The sequence below is a fragment of the Carya illinoinensis genome, chromosome 4, assembly GCF_018687715.1.
Source record: "Carya illinoinensis cultivar Pawnee chromosome 4, C.illinoinensisPawnee_v1, whole genome shotgun sequence".
Taxonomy (NCBI): Eukaryota; Viridiplantae; Streptophyta; class Magnoliopsida; order Fagales; family Juglandaceae; genus Carya; species Carya illinoinensis.
In genome coordinates, this window is record NC_056755.1 from 28,081,698 (window position 1) to 28,101,864 (window position 20,167).

Consider the following 20,167-nt stretch of genomic DNA (forward strand, 5'->3'; position numbering starts at 1 on the left):
AAAAGTATCAGAGTTAAATAATTATGTGGATTAAAATCATAAACAACTTCAAAAGGAGAATATGAAGTAGTAGTATGCAAGGTCCTATTATATGCAAACTCTTTAAATGGCAAACAATCCTCCCAAGTTTTTAAATTCTTATGAAGAACAGTGCATAAGAGCTGAGTATTAGAAACAATACTCCTAGGTACACCATGAAGTCGCACTATCCCCCTGAAAAATAAGTTAGCTATGTTTGTGGTATCATCAATTTTATGACATGGAATGAAATCTGACATTTTGCTAAATCTATGCACAACCACAAAAATAGAATCTCTACCCCTTTTAGTCGTACGCAGCCCCAAAACAAAGTCTATAGATATGCCTACCAATGGTTTACTAGGAACGGGTAAAGGTGTATACAACCAATGTGGCAAAACCTTAGACTTGGCCTTCCTACATGTAATGCACATGCCACAAATGCAATTGACGTCTCTTTTCATCTTAGGCCAAAAGAAATGTTCATCCAATAATTCAATGAAAGGCAAATGATACTCCCACAAATATTCATGAGACACATCTAAAGTTTTCTTTGCACCAAAATGACCATTCCAATTATATGCTAACTCAATGAATGGTAAGTAGTACTCCCACCAATGGTCATCCAACACATCTAAAATTCCCTTTATATCAAAATTTCCCAACAGACCACATCCATGCACAAGCAACTCATGCATAAGACTAGTAAGCACACAAAGTATTTTCTCTCTAAACAAGTACCAATATAGTCTATATAAATAAGAAAACGATGCTTTCTTACGTAATCCATACACACTAGCCAAGCCATCATCATTAACAAACAAGTTCTTATCATATTCAAGTCTCAATAACTTTGCATCCAAAATGAAGATAAGTACATACCTTCTTGATAATGCATCAAACAGAAGATTTTCCTTACCATGTGTGTATTTGATTTCATGAGGAAAAGTCTCAATACATTCCTTCCACTTAGCATGCACTCTAGTCAACAACTTACCTTGTCCCTTCAAGTGTATCAAGGACTCATGTTCTTGAAAGAGAGGTCGGTTAGTAATTGTCGCACCCGGCACAAAATCAATATAATGCTCTATCTCTCTAATAGGTGGCAATCCACTAAACACTCCAGTAGGAATCATGATCTTATATCCCTGCAACAAAGAAACAACAATACTAGGCAAAGGTACGTTAAGTTCGTTAGTATTAAAACTTGCCTTAGCATAAAAACTCACTTTTCTTTTTGTTTTCTTCTCATTTTCTGCACTATCTCTTCTCTTTTCACTCTCTTTTTTTTTTCTTCAGTCTCTTTACTCTTTTCACTCTCCTTTTTCTTTTCACTTTCTTTTTCCTTTTCACTCTCTGTTTTTTCTTCACTCTCTCCTTCTCTTGAAGTTTTGGCCTCACTATTTCTTCTTTTCTCAATCTCATTTTCACTCTTTCTTTTTTCATCAATCTCACTTTCTCTCTGTTTTTTTTATCAACTTCACTTTCTTTCTTTCTTTTTTGATCGACCTCACTTTTCAACTTGAGTTGGTCCTCATGGACCTGTGTTGGAGTTAAAGGAGCAAGTTTGATTATTTTTCCATCATTTTCAAAGCTGTATATGTTTCTAAACCCATCATAGATCACTCTCCTATCACACTGCCACGGCCTCCCCAACAAAATATGGCCAATATGCATAGGCACTACATCACAAAGTACCTCATCCTTGTACCTCCCAATTGAAAAAGAAACTAGCACTTGCTTATTTATTTTAACCTCCTCACAATCATTCAACCACTGCAACTTGTATGGTCTAGGGTGTTTCAAAGTAGGTAAATTCAATTTCTCAACTAAAGTAGTGCTAGCAACATTAGTACAACTCCCTCCATAAATAATCATACTACATACCTTGTTGTTGATGTGGCATCTAGTACGAAAAATGTTTTCTCTTTGCTGCTCTATACCATCCATCTTAAATTCTGTATTGGGGGCACGCCTAACAACAAGAGACTCGCCATACTCTTCATTCTTATTGTACCTATTCTCAATACTAGGCTCACGTCTCCTCCTATCTCTCCCACTTTGCAAATTTCTAATCAATGCACCTTGTTGTTCCATCTTATCCCTCACTTCCCCCAACTTCAAATTTAACCTTTCAAATTTTTGTTGCATGGACTGCAACAAAAAGAATGAATTGTCTGACATCCCCTTTAGTTATGAGTCACTTTAATGAGACATCGTATGTGTTGCACAAAAAAAAATGTTAGTGGAAAAAGACCTCACACGCTCTCCCTCATGTGTTTACACTCAAATAATGACACTCCACTCGTGTTTCACTCTTAATTGGCTTTTTTCCGATAATGATCTCACACTCTCTTGCCTTTTACCTCAAGAGTTTTCACACTCAAGTTCTAAAAGAACTAATTAAACAAAATCAAGACAAAGCAACCTTGTTTAATCCCAACTTGCAATTAGCTCCAAGAAACAAGAACAAAAGAAACACGGAAGGAACGACAATGGCACGAGAATCAAGAAAATTATACGAGGAAAAGAGTAATTATAAAACAAGACACCAACTAGAAAAAATGTATTCAGCCCCTTTAAAGATAACGCTCAATCAATGCCAAACGACTCAATTTCATATGGCAAAGTATTTCAAACAATTATACCCAAAATCATTTTCTTTCTTTTCTTTTTTTTCTAATTTTGGATTTTTTTTTTTTTGCCTTTTTTTTTCGATTTTTTTTTCTTTCTTTTCTTTTCCTTTCTTTTCTTTTCTTTTCCTTTCCTTTTTTTTTCTTTTCTCAACAATTCAACCACAAACAGAAATATTCAATTGTGATAATGAAACAATTGAATTCAAACACATACAAATTGATAAGGAAATAGAAGGAAATCAATGAAACCCTAGAAATTTCAAACCCTAGATGGTGCAAATTTTGACAGCTCTCAAACAAGGAATTTAGCCACCCTATGATGATGAACATGAAACCCAAAAGATAGAATAATTTGGCAGCCCTAGGAAATTCGAATTTCTGCACTTTTTTTTTTTTTGTGCAACCCTAGAACAATGAAGCTCTAGAATTAACGATACAATAAATAAAGATAGAATCAGACCTGATTGGAAACCTTGCTCTGAATACCAAATGATGTGAACCCCAATCGACTCGCTTTGAGACCCAACAACAATATTGGAAAAACAAACCCAAGAACGCCAAACTCAAGTCTATGGATGGAGAATTTAGACCCGTTGAGATCTCGTTTCAAGAACCTAGATTATATTAAAATCTAGACCCAATGAAATCTCGTCTCAAGAACCCAAATTACAAGGAGGAACGCCACAAAGGTTGTGATTTACCTTTGATAAGTTCAAGAGTTCAATTAAGAACAAGAGGAGAAAACTCACTCACAATGAAAATTCAATAAAAAATGTCTTGCCTCTCAAATGAGGCTACAAGTGCCTTAAATAAACAATTCCCAAAACCCTAAAGGAATAGTGCCGCGGGTACTGTAGCGTGAACAGTGCCGCGCTACAGTAACTTCTAAAACCCTAGTTCACATAAATTAATAACTTTCCAAATATGCCCTTGGCCAAAATACAAGGCCTTCCCAAAAACCCTAGTTCATTAGAAATAAGACATATGGGCTAGACATCTCCCAAGCCCAATTATTCTAGAATAATTCCTTTGACTAATAAAATAAGTCATTTCAATGAAATAAATAAGTCTATGGTCTTTAATAACAATCGGCTCAAGTCGTGTCTTCCATAGCTTGGATCAAGTGGATCAAAACTGGTTCTCATTCTTTCAAGCCCATCATGTGTGTTGGGCTCTTGCTAGTTTCATCCCAATTGGATTGCACCAATTCTTGCATTGCTCCCTTAATCTTCGTGGCTCTTAATCTTGTAATTGATCCTTAAGACTTGATCTGCCTTGGGGCCCATCAACTTCACAAAAGAAAGACTCGATAGAGCCATGGCTACACCTGTATGGATGTCTATTTTCCCAAACAGCATCTGTCAAGTCCTTCCAGCTGTAAATTCAGATCACTCTCCCCTCCACCTAAGGCTGAATTGCCCAAACCCAAGCTACAGCAAAAGAAAATATGTTTTCAGGTATGAAGCAGCATGGTCTTTAAGGAAGGATTGGCAAACAGTGATAGCTGAAGCATGACAAACATCAACAAACGGGAACCACCTGGATAAGCATTTCAGAGAAAAATTAACAAACTGTCAAAGGAAGCTACAGCAGTGGATAACCAATAATAAAAAACCAATGTCTCATTATATTCGCAAACAGCTACAGCAAATTTCAGAAATGCAAAACACAGGTTTAGGTGACCATATTAATAGCATGCAGCAACAGCAGGAAGAGGTACAGTGGTTCTTAGCAGAAGAGGAATTAAGATGGAAACAACGCGCTAAACAACATTGGCTTCAACAAGGGGATCGAAACACAAGCTTCTACCACAAGTATGCATGCCAAAGGAGGAAAACCAACAGTATTAGACTCCTACAAGACCACAATGGAAATGAAATTGTTGACCAAGGGAAGATTGCAGCAATGTTTACAGAATTCTTTTCCACTTTGTTCACTTCATCATAGCCTACTTCAATAGAGGCATGTATTTCAGGCATGACATCAAAAGTTAGTGAAGAAATGAATAGAAATCTCCTGCTGGAATTTACCTCTCAAGAAGTCAAAGAAGCAGTTTCCAAATGACCCCATTAAGCTCTCCAGGTCCTGATGGTTTCCCCGCTCATTTTTATCAATCCAACTGGGAACACATTCAGCAAGAAGTGCTAGAGTTCTCCCTGCAAGTTCTGAACAAAGGAGGCCCCTTGAAAGAAGTGAATGACACTTTCATCACTTTGATCCCTAAGGTTAAAGAGCCAAAGAAAGTGAGTGATTATAGACCAATAAGCTTGTGCAATGTAATCTATAAAGTCATAGCTAAGGTGCTTGCTAATAGGCTCAAAGCTGTTCTGCCAATGGTGATTTCACAAAACCAAAGTGCCTTTGTGCTTGGAAGGTTAATAACAGACAACATCCTTATAGCATATGAAACACTCCATGGGATGAACACTCCGGGCAGGGGCAGAGAGGGCTTTATGGCACTCAAATTGGATATGAGCAAGGCGTACGACAAGGTAGAGTGGAGATTCTTAGAAAGAGTAATGTTGAGAATGGGCTTTGATGTCAAATGGGTCACTCTAATCATGAAGTGTGTATCTTGTCACTTATGCAGTACTTGTAAATGGACAGCCCCATAATTCCTTTTCCCCCTCTAGAGGTTTAAGGCAGGGGGACCCCCTCTCCCCCTACCTTTTTATCCTTTGTGCTGAAGCTTTATCCTCTATGCTGAATGAGGCAACAGAAACTGGTAGTATAACAAGTGTGCAAGTTGGGAAACAACCAGTGTTTATCAATCACCTATTCTTTGCTGATGATAGCCTGCTCTTTTGCAAGGCTAACTCTCTAGAATGGAGTAGGCTCCTTTTCATCCTAGAAACTTATGAGAGAGGATCAGGCCAAGTGCTAAACAAGGAGAAGACTTCCATCTCCTTTAGTAGAAACACCCCTCTAGAAAACTAGCAGATGATTCTACAGTTAGTAGGTGTAAAATCCCAGGGATCCTTTGAGAAATACTTGGGTCTCCCCTCCATGGTGGGCAAGAAAAAGGTGGCAACTTTCCACTCATTAATTGATAGAACTTGGGCAAGGGTTACTAATTGGAGGACTAAGTTTTTATCAGCAGTAGGTAAGGAGATACTACTCAAAGCTGTGCTTCAAGCTATCCCAACCTATTCCATGGGCATTTTCCTCCTCCCTCAGTCAATCATTCAAAGACTCAATATACTACTTAGGAAATTCTGGTGGGGGTATAATGAAGATCACACCAAGATTCAGTGGGTGAAGTGGAGCCTCATGGGGAAAGCAAAGGATCAAGGGGGGCTGGGGTTTAGGGATCTCAACAGATTTAATATTGCAATGCTAGCAAAGCAAAGCTGGCGCATTTTAAAATTCCCAGATTCCCTACTAGCCCAAGTTTTCAAGAGTAAATACTTCCCTCATTCAGATTTAATGGAAGCAAGATTGGGAAACAGGCCCTCCTTTGCTTGGAGAAGCATTATGAAAGGCAACCAACTACTTAAAGAGGGCCTAATCTGGAGAATTGGGAATGGGAAAAGCACCAAAATTTGGGACGACCATTGGATCCCATCATCTCCACCACACAAGTTTGACATTAGAGGAGAGGAGAAGAATCTGAAGTGAGTATCCGAGCTTATTGATCCTGAACTAAAACAGTGGAAGGAATCCATCCTTAGGTCCCATTTTAATCTAGAGGAAATTGAGAAGATAAAAGTCATTCCTATCAGCCTAGGAGGCCGGGAAGATCAGCAGGTATAGGCAGCCTCACCGAATGGTTTATTCAATGTAAAGAGCGCTTACCTCCTGCATAAGGAGGTGATCAACCAGAAGGAAGGCGAATCCTCAAGTAGCAGGGAATACTCGAATGAATGGAAAGTTGTATGGCATCTGAAAACCTCAAACTCAGTTAAATTGTTCACCTGGAAAGCTTGCCAAGATGCCCTTCCCACGATGGCAAACTTGTACAAAAGGAAAATAGCTGAGAACATGGACTGCCATATATGCAAACTGGTACCAGAAACTGGAGTTCATGTGCTATGGAACTGTGAGGCTGCAAAGAGTGTATGGGGACAGGGTTGTATCAAAATTCAGAAGATGGCAGGGAAAAGATCCTCATTCAGGGAGATTTGGAGTCAGATGGTAAAGAACCTAAAGAAAGAAGATCTTGCAGAAGCAGCAATTATAGCCAGACTGATTTGGTTCAGAAGGAACACCTTGATCCATGAAAATTCCTTCACCCCTCTAGGTCTAATTATTCAAGCAGCTAAAATGGAAATGAAGAACTTCAAGGAAGCTATGAAGAAGCCACAATCCAGTCCAAGATGCACCTCAGGCCAAACATTCAATTTATGGAAGAAGCCACCAGAGGGTTCATATAAACTTAACTGGAGTGCGGGAATTGACAAAGCAACAGCTAGAGTGGGATTTGGAGCAATTATAAGAGATCCTAATGGCCAGGTGATTGGAACTCTTAGGCAACAAGACCTTTAATAGCTGATCAATTTACTGCTAATTCATGTGCCTTATTGATAGCATCTTCTTTTTGCAAAGAAAGTGGAATCTCAGCAGTGATTGTGGAGGGTGAATCTCTAAAAGCAATAAACATCCTTAGAAATGAAGTAACTGATTGGAGTCAAGGGGGTCTGCTCATCGAGGAAGCAAAAGATGTTCTTAGCTCATGTCTGTCGTGGACGGCTAACCTTGACAAGAAGGAGGCCAACAAAGCAGCTTGTATTTTAGCTAGATATGCACTTTTTATGTGTGAAGACGTGTATGAGTTGGAAGAAATTCCCAACTGTATCTTATCCACTGTTCTCAGTGAGATGATGTAATTTGTTTGATGATCAATAAACTAACAAGTTTATTTCAAAAATATATATATATATATATATATATATATATTCGCACGTTACTCGCTCTAGAATTTTCAGAGCCATAACTGCCCCTCCACACGCAGCAGCGATCACGGAAACCACCGTCGTGCAGCACCCACTGCCTTAAACCACTATCCAGACCTCTGTAACCACCAAAAACCTCTGTTTCAGGAAACCAAAAACAGAACCATGAAAGCCACCGCGCCTTAATCCCTTCGAGCATGGCAACACCAGCCACCTCGCAAGGCACTGCCTCACTTTGGAAACACCATGAAAATAGCCTAGCCCCCAGTCCGTTGCGTCTCACGCTCTACTTTGCACCTCACCGAAATAGAGTTTTGTCCACCTCTTAAACCAGTCTTAGCCTCCATCCCACTGCCAAGTCAATGCAAAACCGCAGCACCACTGCACGGCCACCTTGTGACCCAGCCGAACCACCCTTACTCCTTCACAGCACCCTACACGTCGAAAACACCACACGGCAGCAACCCATGTGCTGCATGCTCTTCTCACGTCCAAGAGCCACTGCACCTCCTCTCGGTCACCACCTCAGTGCACAGTTTATCCACCACAACAGCCCCTGTTTTGCATGCATAAAAACAGAGCACTGCTCCCTTCCCGTTGAACCATGGCCCAACGCTTCCACCCACTCAACCACCAAACAGCCATCGGTTCCCTCTCCACTGGATTTAAGCCTCTGTTTTTCTACCCCCGAAACAGAGCACGGGTTATGCTCACAGCCCCTTGCACGACGGAGGTCTAGCGTCATCGCCACTTGCCGCTAGTTTGCCATTGTCCAGCCACAAGATACGGCCACTAGTTCTGCTGTTGCATCGTCCCTATCGCAGTTGATCCAACTCTCTCTCGGTGAGCCAAGTTTTATGTATGTTTTGGGTTCTTTTCTGTTTTAGCAATTTTGTTTGTAAATCTTTTTGTTTAACTTCCCAATTTATTTTCCTAAAACATCCCTCTTGGTGAGTTTTGTATTTATATGTCTAGTGCTCATTTTATAAGAGTTTTTAACTTTTATTTTTTTATTTTTACGTATATAGCTTATAAAGCAAATAAATATAGAGTTGAATTATATTATTTAGCAGTATATATATATATATATATATTTTAGATTTGAATTTTTGAAGTGAACAGTAAGTACAAAAATTTTATTTCGAATCCTTTTAAAAGAATATTTTTATTTTAACCAAAATTATGTTTTTCTACTTTTCTACTTATATGATTTTGATATTTTATAGTTAGACCTCAATAGTAAGTGAGCTAGAATTTATTACTTTAGTCAAAGATTAAGTTGGATATTGAGGAATTTGGGAAGTGATGATATTTTTGTGTTAAGAGAAATTTAAATTTTTGAGGAATTAAAATAGGTGATTTGAGTATTTTGGGTGCAATTACAAGTTACATGTTTAATTAGAGATTTATTCAAATTACATGAATTTTTATAGGTGATGATTGATATTCGTTCAGTACTGTTGTGGAGAAATTCTGAAAAACCAAGAAGTTCATATAAGCGGAATTCCTACGCTAGATTCTGCATAATAAGAAAATAAAATGAAGTTGACTTTTGAAAATGTGAATGTTTGTTTTTGAAAGGAAATGTAAAAACAATTTCAGTAATTTGTTCAACATTACTTATGAAGTCTAGTGAAAGAGAAAGCATTTTTGTCATGACTGGTGTAGATATGAGTTTATCCTTTTGCATTTTCTTTTGTGAATTATGAAAAAAGAACGAATATAAAATTGTGTGCATGATTATATGAATATGACTTGGATCCATTTTGAATATGAAGATGATATGATCTTGTTCAGTGCTCTGCTTTGATAAGATGTGAAAAAAACCTTTGGCGTGACCTTTTGATTTTGAGTTTGATTCTATTTTTGCTCTGTTTAGTTACGGACCTGCCATGGGTGATAATAGTGGCATGCGGCCGAACCATATGTGATAATAGTGGATACAACCCAACCATGGATAATAATAGTGGATACGGCCGAACCACGGGTTATAATAATGGATATGGCCCTGCTACAGGTTATATTAGTGGTCTCTATTTGAGTGCACACCTTTGTGATAATTATTTATGTTCTACTTGGTTATCTGCGGATGCACAACCCTACCACTGTGGTTATACATGACCTCTATTCTAATATGATGATGATGATCATTTATACCATGCCAAAGAATATTTTTGAATGAAATTATTTTTAAATCTTCGCTCTGATATTTTGATACCATGTTCTGCTTCTGCCCTTTGAAAATGAAAATATTTTGTTTTGCATTTTGATCTCTGTAAATACTCATGTTTACATACTAGTATAGTTTTTTTGCTTATTGAGTTGTTAATAACTCACCCTTTATCTCCATAACAGTTTTCATATGATTTTGGAATAGTCCAACTAAGGATCAAGGATTATGGAGCATGGGTGAGATGATTATTTAAGCATAGTGGATTACTCATAGAAGATTTCTGAGGATTGACAGATTTTATTAAGAGATTTTGTTGTATTATGATGACTTTAAATTTTAGATTAGTAAATATCTTGATGAAATGTAAGTTTTAAATTATAGGAAGCAACTCTCCGACCCCTGTGGGACTGGGGCATTACAACCCTAGTGAATATTGCTATTTTTCACTCATGCAAAAAGGTTTCTAGAAGAAAGAAATGATGAGAACCTTAGGGAAGGCCAAAGGCCACTCAGCCAACTCACACACACATCCACACTCCATACCATCTGTCAATTGTTTAAGTTCCAAGGAGATCCTCTTGGGAAGTGGGGCCTAGGGTAGACAAAATGGGACTCTTTCCAAAGGATTTGCATAGGGAAATCCAAGGGACAAGAGAGATTCTCGGTTTTCCCTCCTATCACACACCCATGCCATATGGCACATAATCAAGCCCTACTTTTTGGAAGAGGAAGAGGTCTTGTACTCGTTTTACCTTTTTTCCCTAAGATACATTGCACTTAGACTCAAGTGGAAGAGGCACAAGAGGGTTTGGGCCAAGGGGGAAGAACTCTACACGCCACCCACATGCCATGAACATTCCCAATGCAATATCATGATGGGAACACCAAGGGGTATGTTCGGAGGAAGGAAAGAAAGCCACTTGTCCTTTATGCAATGGGTCACTAGCAACCAATAGGATCTTTTAGGAGAGCTCTGTATGTGGAGGAGCTACACACCCAAGGGCTTTTCTCTTTGCCATTTTCAGATTTTTCATGCCCTTATTCTCTTCACACTCTCTTACACGACCATTTGAAGGTTTCTCACTTTCTCACACCTTCTTTCCAACCAAACAAGGGAAACTACTTGCAAGAAGGGATTTTCGTCATTTAGCATGGAAGAGACACGGTAAGAACTTGGTTTTCCTAATTTCCTTGATTTCCTTACACATATGACACACTTCCAACTCAAGAAGAGATGAGAATCTCTAAAGGGTTTGGTTATGGTCATACACCTAGGATTTCCACACTTGTACACAAGGAACCAACTAGGGTTTGCTAGGAATGGTCTAAGCCGAATGATGGAGAACCCAAATCCTTTATGTACTCGGCCAACCACTTGCTTTTTCACTCCATTTTGAGATATGGATAAGAACACAAGAAAAATGAAAGTTTTCTTGACTCAAAACCCTAGAGGCCGAATGATCTACTTGTATTTGAACTCTAGTGGTAGCCCTAGAAACAAAACACACTCAAGAAACATGGATTAGGGTTTTTGGAACCCTCATTCGAACTAGTTACACTTTGATTTATAACTTACTATGCATTACTTTACATGGATTTTTGTAAGTATACATTCAACGTACTCTTGATTAATGCATGTATATACTTGTCTAGATCCTTTTGTTTGTCTCTATTGCTTTGGTTGATATTTCTTCTTTGTTTACTTGAATATTCTTACATGAACTTGGAATATGAATATGAAAGGACTAATACGATTCGGTTCATGATAAAAATGGCAAGGCAAATCCCTCACATGTTTCAATTTTAAGGAAAACAATGGTGTTAATTTGAAGAACTTGATGAATCAGCCATAACATGTCTTGGATGTTTGGATCTTGTGCTAATGCTATGATTTTATGTTTTGTTTTAGTATGCCTTGATTTCTAAGCAATATGGATGAAGTTTGGAATATGTTTAAGTGATGATTTTTCATGTTCTTATACCTATATGTTTTAGCCAAGGCCAGTTTTCATAGTTCCATATTTGTGTTTTAGTATCTTTTGAGTTCTATGTTATCATACTATGAGTTGAACATGTTATGCTCAGTTATTTCATGCTTGGTATCGCATATGGCATATGTCAAAGTATATGCACGCATGTCTTAAGTATCATATCACATGCATTTAGGAGGAGTGATTTCAAAAGAAAAGTGTTTTGGAAATGAAATGAGTCTAAAAGTCTTATCATGACCCCAAGTGCTAGGGCAAGGGAATGTCCTAGTAGCTCCCATGTCTATTATGCAGTGCTTAAGAATGGAGTGGTAACCCTTGGGTCGACAAAGAATCTTCCACGTGCCTTGAATGAATTCTTTTTAAAGAATGCCGGAGTGAAATAGCACCTAATGTGTAACACCTGGGTCCAATACCCTTTTGCTTTTTAAAATTTTTGGGTTTATACGAATGAAAAGCCCACTAGAGATTAACGAGTGTTTTTTTTAATGGACTCTGAGCCCAAAATTTTATTTTTGGCGGATATGGAATATTATTACTGGGCTTGCTGAGTAGGTTAAAATGTATAAATATTTTTGGACGAGGAGAAATATTTTATTGGGCTGAGAAAATTAGTGAGACAAGTTAGAATATTTTTTAGAGGTTGAATCGAGATTCAAATTCAAGCAAAAAAGAAAAAAAGCTCCCATCCAAAACACAAGCCATGAGAATCCTACAAGCTTTAGTCTCCACCCCACACATGTATCTTCCTTTCAATTTTCCCTTAGGGTTTTTCCCATCACCTATTTATATCCACATATTTTTTTTTTCATGCATGTAGAAACAGCTCAAAACTCTTCCTTGAGGCACCTCCTCAAAACCCACTATCCCATGCATGAACACCTTTCCGAGAGAATCAAAACTAAGGTTCATGTTGCACTCTCTCCTCCACGCACCACCAACACTTACCGCAACCCCAACGCAATGCTCGTTGTAGCACACATAGCACTCGCCACCAACGGCTGTTTAGCAACCCAGACGAGATCCTCCATTCATGTTGGAAGCTAGCCCAACCCCACGTGAAACACAATCAAACCCTGCACCAAAGACTCGGCAACCTCTGTTTTTAACCAAAAAAAATAGAGCACGGTTTTCCTTTCAGCCCATGCATAGCAGAAGCCGAGGGACGTCATCACACATCGCGATCCACTGTCGCATGAACAACCGTTGATCTTCAATCCTACTTGGTCGTTGTCACCCTCACACCATCTCGATATGTTCACGCCGAGCTCCTTCCATTTCATCTCCATTGCTCTCTCTCATCACTCTCTCTCCTACAGTGCACAACTGCTCATCTTGCTGACACAACCACTGCAGCTGCCTAGCTCCATCGCGACTCCCTTCCCCACGGTGAGCCTCCATCGCAAGGGTATCTAGATCTAGTGATGATCTCCCTTCAAATAAAATGTGTTATATTTTTTTAATGTAAAGCTTCTTACATAGAGATAGTAGGAAGGCTAGTTGTAGTTTATTACAATTTTGACCTCGGGTTTTAAGCCATAGTAAGCAAAGTAATATGATCATAGGATTAAATTGTGTATTGGTTTGGAGAAATCATGTGAGAATCAAAGTATTTTGGAGAGAGTCAATATTTTAGAGTTCCGACAATTTTTGGACATTAAGGAAAAAATATAGAATTATATATCTTAGGTTTTAATTACCAAGTACGTGGAAATTATAGAAATTACGTGATTTTTTAATATAGGTGGTGAGTAATTTTGTTAGGAATTATTGAGGAAAATTTCTAAAAAGTTAAGAGTCCAGGTAAGCAGGGTTCCTATACTAAATTTTAAATAAAAGAAATGAAATGGGGTTAATTTTGAAAATACGCATGTTTGTTCGGAAAAGAAATCTAAAAACAACCTCAATTATATGTTCTGCATATGTATACAATCTGTATAAGAGAAAATATTTTTTTGTCATGACTAGTGTAGACATGAGTTAATTTTGTAAATGATGTTTTATGAACTATGCAAAAAGAGCGAATATGAAATTTATGAAAAATTTGTGCATGTGATGTGAAAATGTTTTGAATATGTTTTTGGAATATGTGAAATGATTTGGAATTATTTCAGCATTATGTTTTGATCTAATATGGCATCTGAAAAACCTTTGACATGACATTTTGATTCTGTTCTGACTCTGATTCTGGTTCTGATTTGGTGATTCAGATTCTATCTTACTCTAACCTCTGGCCTAGTCACGGGATATAATAGTAACCTCTTGCCTGCCACGGGATATAACAATGACCTTTGGCCTTGTCACGGGATATAATAGTGACCTCTGGCCCTGCCACTATATATAATAGGGGCTTTGCTACATACAGTCGGTAAATGCAGTCGGCGTGCAGTCGGCTGTACGGAATGAATAAAAAAAAATTATAAATTTTTTTTTTATATTCAGGGGGACCTACATGAATAAAAAAAAGTTATAAAAATAATTTTTTTTTTCATATAGGTCCCGTATTAATTCACTTTTTTACAGCCGATTGCACGCCGACTGAATCTGCCGACTACAAAAAGTATTTCTCATATAATAGTGATCTCTGCTTTGAATGCAATCGCTTTGGTAACATGGTGATTTATGTTCTGCTTGGTTTCCGCAGAATACATAACCCTACCACAAGGGTTAAACATGATCTCTGTTATGATATAATGCTCTAATATGATATGATAAAATGAATATGTTCAATCATGTTGTTCTAAAGGGGTCTTTGAATATCAAAAATTGGTTTTTGAATATGAATAGTTTGAAGTGTCGCTTTGTTTTTCTGCTAATATTTATTTTCAAGATTTGCATATTGAAATTGAAATGTTTTGTTTCTGCACTTTGAACTCTGTGAAAATGCTCATGTTTACATACTAGTATATGATCTCTGTTTACTGAGTTGTTGATAACTCAACCCTTATCTACAAACCTTTTTCTGATAATCTTGATGGTTCTGCTGGAGAGCAAGAGTAGGCATTGTTTAGAGAGGCTTGATGTTAGTACAGGAATAAGTGTATGACAGTATGAGGGTACAAGTACTTATTTGAGAGTCAAAGTTAGTAAATTGACTATTTTTAGATTATTTAGCTATGATGAGTTAATGATATTTTCAAGTATTTGGAGAGTTTATAATTTATTTTATTGGAAAATTCTTTGTTGACCCTATGACGGAACGTGGATATTTGGGTTGAGCAATTGGATTAATGTTGAAGTATATGGCTCATACATTGAAAGTAGGTAGATTAATTTTGGATTAATGGTACGGGGGTATTTTTGTAAATTTTTTAAATACATCCATACATCTAGGATTAGTATAAATACAAATTATGTAACCTCAATTGACTCATAGTGAATTTCACGCCTCTCACTCCCTGTGGATGTAGGCATATCGCCGAACCACGTTAAATCTCCTTGTTGATTTCTATTTTTCTCTTTTAATTATTCCTTATAATTTATTAGCAATTGCCGCATATTTCATAACAACTAGTATCAAGAGCTCAGGTCATGATGTCTAGGATCTCTTCTGCAAAATTAGACATGGTCAAATTTGACGGATCTAGAAATTTTAAATTATGGCAGAGGAGGGCGAAGGATCTGTTAGTGCAGTAGGGCATGGTGAAGGCCTTAATAGGAAAGCAACTAGTAGGCATGGACGACATGGATTGGAAGGAATTGGAAGCGAAGGTTGTGGCGACTATCAAACTTTGTTTGGCTGATGATGTGATGTATCACATCATGGATGAGGAATCACCAGCAGAAGTTTGGTTGAAACTGGAAAGTTGGTATATGTCCAAGTCGTTGACGAACAAGCTCTATCTTAAGCAGAAATTGCACGATCTTAAAATGTCAGAGGGCTCTAATCTTAGCCAGCGTATCAACATGTTCAACCAGATTATCAGTGATTTGAGGCGGGTTGATGTGAAGTTTGAAGACAAAGACAAGGTGTTGATGTTACTGAATTCCCTACTGAATTCCCCTACATACAAAAATTTGGCTACGACTCTGATGTGGGGAAAAGAAACTCTCAAATTGGAGGAGATCACAAGTGTTCTGTTAGGTTTTCATCAAAGGAAGAAAGCCAGTGATGAGAATTCACAAGGTGAAGGACTTGTGGTGAAGGGTAAACAGGAACATGGGATAAACAAGTCCCAGAGCGGATCGAGTAAAAATAAAGTTAGGTCTAAATATAGGAAGAGGAAGGACATAATATGTTTTAAGTGCGGGACAAAGGGGCATAAAACGGGACTGTCCAGAGAAAAAAAAGGGGAATACAAAGAAGAAAGAGGGTGCATCAAAGTCTGCAAATGTAGTGGAAGAAGAAGACTTAGAGAGCGGTGACAGGGATATGCTTTATGTTTCATCTAGTTTAGATCATCTTGCAGATTCTTGGATTCTGGATTTAGCATGTTCTCATCACATGACACCCAACAAAGATTGGTTTAACAACTACAGGTTGGTAAATTTTGGTTCTGTTCTGATGGACAATGATGCTTCATGCAAAGTTGTTGGAATAGGGAATATCAAAATTAAAATGTTTGATGGTGTTGTTAGAACGTTGTGTGATGTTAGACACATACCAGATCTAAAGAAGAATTTGATTTCATTGGACACTTAGATTGCAATGGGTATAGTTACAAATCTGCAAGTGGAGTAATGGAGGTGAGTAAAGGTGTCTTAACAATGATGAAGGGGTAGAAACTACCTGGAAATATTTATACACTACAAGGTACGACAGTTGTAGGTGGAGCTGCAGATGTAGAGTCTGAGTCAGATTGTACAATCTTGTGGCATATGTGGTTAGGGCATATGGGTGAGCGTGGGATGATGGAGCTTCATAAGAGAAATCTATTTAAGGGTGTCAAAACATGCAAGCTTGATTTCTGCAAGTATTATGTTCTTGGGAAACAAAATTGAGTGTAGTTCAAGACAGGCACACACAAGACAGAGGGGATTCTTGACTATGTTCATACAGATCTTTTGTAATGTCCATCCTTGTGGTGGATCATTTTCAAAATAATTTTAATAAAAATTGACGGGAATTATGGTTCCTTTTAAAATTTCTTTTTCTTTCATGCCAAGATACGAAAGACTTCATGTTATAAATAAAATTCATTTTCTTAATTAAAAGATTACAACGGAAAACATTAAATTTTATAATGAAAGTTTCTCGTACAAAATATCTTGTCTAGGCTTTCATACTCTTCCCTTTGGGTTGTACCCGTCCTGACTTGTTATGTTCATCCTGTCCCTGGGAGGGGACACATAAAAACTAAAATGAGTCAATAACTCGTAAGCATTTCTTCATATAGTGAAAATATAATAACATAGATTTTCAGTTATGCATTCATCACTCCATACATACATATCGTACTTATCATGCATGGCCATTTAGTTCGTTTTAAAAAATGTTGCGAGGTGAGATTTTTCTTTAAAAGCGTGCTTTCTTTTCTTAAAATAGTTTCCCACGCATCACTGCCTTCATTTCTTAAAGAGTCTTTTCATGCGTACATCTTTTTACATACATTCATGCATATGTACATTCATGCATTCTTTCTTTTCTTACATACATTCATACATACATCATTTCATACATGCATTATTTCTTAACATGCATTCTTTCTTTCTTATTACTTTTATTGGCCATGTAGCACATTGTTATGCCTTGTCTACAAGGGTTAGAGGTCTTTTGGACCTGATTCTGTCAGTGGCCACAGGTTGGGAATCCATTCCGTCAGGGTGCAGCACTAGGTGCACTAACAATACTACTTACCCGGCATTGCAATCTGCCCAGTCCAGTCTATTTGGTACCATGTCCATTCCATTCATGTGGCCGTTACGTATTTTCATACATCATGCATTCAGTCCATCCATTCCTCTTCACTCATTTCATTTCCTTTACAGTCCTTTCAGTTCGTTATAGTAAATTCGTTCATTTCAGTCGTTATAGTTTTTTACAGTTCTTACGGTTCTTCAATTATTTCATTCGTAAAGTCATTTTAAAGGAAACTAGTTTTCTTTCCTTTCTTTTCATTTTAAAAGCATCTATTCCTGTATCTTTTAAAGTTTCCTTTCATTTTCCTTTCGTGAACATACATAGAATACCTACCATTTATAGCATCCATTCACATGCATACACGTACTTACTTTGGGTGCTTGAAAAGGGGCTGTCAAGGAGGGCCGCTACATATTTATACTTGAAAACTTATGCTTCGTTTTCTTTTTCTTTCATAAAACGTGTCTTCATTGAGAAAATTTTCATTTTCCTTTTAGAGAGAAGATTTTATTTTCTTCTTCGTTTATATAAGAAAACTCTAGAAAAGTATGAATGCAATACTTACTTGAACTTCATGCCATAATCAATCCATGCAGTCCGTTCATGTGCATGTTAGATGGCAACCTACATGCATACACATAACCTTACATCATCATCTATCTAATGCATAAGCAACTTTACTAAAAATAGAACTATGCCTCACTTGGAATACTCTCCATCCATCCCTGGGCACTTACATGTGATTTACTATGCTTAAATCTTCAGGGTCCTATTCCTTAAAGTGAATCCCCGTGATTCACCTTAGGGTTAAGATACTAATACCTCCATCTCATTCTTCTATTTCCACATTCCTACTCATGATTCTGACCTATAGAGTCATGCGTCCCAACCTTAGACTACTTACCCATTACTACCTTCACGTATCCTAGCCCATACTAAATCCTCATTCCCATTTAGTCAGTCTACATGAATTCAAGCCAACTCTGGGGCTAAAACACCATGTAACCATGCTGAGGATAGATTATCTGGCACAAATGTCTCACCAAAGACACTTGTATTTTATCCCCTTTTATCACCTAAGAACAACAACTTGCTCAAACCCGGTCGATAAGACTCTTCCTACTTCCCGGCCTTGTACAAGTTCATCCCAACACTTGATAGGATAGGACTACATCCACAAATGCACCTCTGTCATGTCACATAGCTCAAGACTAATCTCGAGTCACGTCACAATGCCCATCATGCTTCCGCTGCACTCTCTAATACTTTTTCCACCACTTTCGTATACTCTTAGCCATAAGTCAACCACAAGGTGAAACCAGTCACCTCGGACTACAGGCCACATCACCACTACTGTAGGACACTGTTACACAGTTCTGACACTACACCATACACTCCACGCTTCTCTGCTATGCAATCCAACCCTTCGTGACACGCAATCAGGTGTATCACAACATAGCATAGAGTACACTCATGTAAACTCTCTTTCATCCACACTACGACTCACATCACTATGATGCACGCCTCACGATGCATCGCTATACAACATAGAGTACGCACCATGCATACTCCCTTCATTACATCACTTATTATCATGATGCACATCACACGGTGTATCGCTATACAATGCAGAGCATACGCCATGTGTACTCTATTCACTCTACGCCACAGTCACTATAGCGCATGTCATATGGTGCGTCGCTGCACTACATGGAGTACGCTCCATGTGTACTCCCTTCACACTGTATGCCGCATCACAACTACGACATCTATCTCACGCCCATACTCACAACACAGTCCACAACACTATAAAGTCAAGCCCAACACTTCACAACTATACTTCACTTCAAACTACGCAGCGAACTCCACAATTACTAACTACACATTCTACACTCCAACCAACCAACTAATATAAACATAAATAACTAGAGATAGAGGGTTATACCATTGATGGGATAACCTGTGCGTCGCTCGCTGCCTGTCACAATCAAGACGTCGGATGAGTCGTATGTTGTGGTCAACACCACATACGGTTGCTGTCCACCATGTAAAGTGGCGGTTTGAGCTTGAGAATAGCTAGGCATGGTCTTGGAAAGGCTCAAGGTGGCCTCTTGGTGGTCTGAAGTGGTGGAGCATGGCGGCATCATGCCGTGAATAGTGCATCCTTAAAGGAGGGAGGGTGCTTGAGGTGGAGGAATGCTATGGAACTTCATGGGAAGCTAAGGAGAGGAAGAGGGAGGTGTGGTGGAGCTGTGGTGGTGAGGTGGTGGCTGAACGGTGGCTCACAGTGGCGGATCAATGACTCACTCAAAAATGAGTAGCACTAAAGCTATCTCAAGTGCAAGAGGATGTCGTATAATAATTAGGAATAAATTCCTAGATCGTCTCCTCAGGGAAAGTTACTTAAAAATCAAACTCGTTGAAATAGGTAAAAAACTTCACAAAGAGAAAATAAAATGATGGTATGTGCAATAGATGGAAAAGGGTACTAGTCATGGACTAGATTCATGTTTTTAGATTTTGATTGTCGGATTAGAATGTAAAGGACTAATATATTAAACTCAGAAATTAATAAAACTAAATTAAGAATTAAACTAAATTATGAAGTAATTGACAAAACATGCACTGAAAATTGAAAAGCCCCAAAATCAATGTTCTAG

General features: G+C 38.1%; 1 protein-coding gene across 1 annotated transcript; it reads left to right on the forward strand.

Annotated features, from left to right (window-relative positions):
• Positions 1–6,599: 6,599 nt before the first annotated feature.
• On the forward strand, positions 6,600–7,139 carry LOC122306389. The gene has a single exon (XM_043118817.1). It carries the CDS (start codon positions 6,600–6,602, stop codon positions 7,137–7,139), a length of 540 nt encoding a protein of 179 aa, XP_042974751.1.
• The last annotated feature ends 13,028 nt before the right edge of the window (positions 7,140–20,167 follow it).